The sequence below is a fragment of the Pteropus alecto genome, unplaced genomic scaffold (genome assembly GCF_000325575.1).
Source record: "Pteropus alecto unplaced genomic scaffold, ASM32557v1 scaffold109, whole genome shotgun sequence".
Classification (NCBI taxonomy): Eukaryota; Metazoa; Chordata; class Mammalia; order Chiroptera; family Pteropodidae; genus Pteropus; species Pteropus alecto.
Window position 1 is genome coordinate 3,778,531 of NW_006494608.1, and position 641 is coordinate 3,779,171.

The following is a 641-nucleotide window of genomic DNA, read 5'->3' on the forward strand; positions in this document are numbered from 1 at the left end:
GGCACTCTACGAGCACCCACACTCCTCCACTATCATGTTCTGAATGTCCTTCTTGATGATGTTTTGCCCATCATCATAGTACAGCATGGACATGGGTCTCAGCTTGGTGGGCACACAGCACGACTTGAGGTTGGCAAAGGGGCTGTAACCCCGCATGCGGTAGTGGTTGATTACTGTAGAGTGAAAGGAGAGTGATGACCCCGATGTGCCTGCTATATGGCTTGGGCACTCACCCTCACAGTAGTTGGCATGATAGCCAGAGGGAGCGATGATCCAGTCATTCCAACCAATGTCCTTGAAACTAACAAAGAACTGTTTCTTACAGCAGATGTTGACCTTGCCGTCACACTCCAAGCCCCGCCGCCGCCGCCTGTGAGGGTGATCTTCAGACTGCCGGGCCTGCAGCATGAGGAAAGGTCTGTGGGACTGCTCCTTCTCCTCATCTCCTCCTGCCCCTCCTTCTCCTCCAGCTCTCTTCTTCCCTTCCCCTTCCTCTTCTTTCTTCTTCTTCTTACCCAGGAGAACAAGGCTGGCGCCGGTCTCATGGCACTGCTCACAGGCAATCCGAATGTCCAGGGAGCTCTTGCCCTGGTCCAGCAACCGCTGAATGCTGCTGGAGACAGGAAAGATGTGCCACGTGC

General features: G+C 54.4%; 1 protein-coding gene across 2 annotated transcripts in view; it reads right to left on the bottom strand.

Moving 5' to 3' along the window:
* Nucleotides 1-3: 3 nt before the first annotated feature.
* The window catches only part of INHBA (inhibin subunit beta A), a 15,417-nt gene continuing 14,779 nt past the window's right edge, over nucleotides 4-641 (bottom strand). For both annotated transcript variants that reach the window (XM_015599537.2, XM_006925344.3), the window contains one exon: nucleotides 4-641. This exon is cut by the window's right edge and continues 249 nt beyond it. In XM_015599537.2, the coding sequence (XP_015455023.1) occupies nucleotides 7-641 (635 nt within the window). In that variant the 3' untranslated portion in view covers nucleotides 4-6.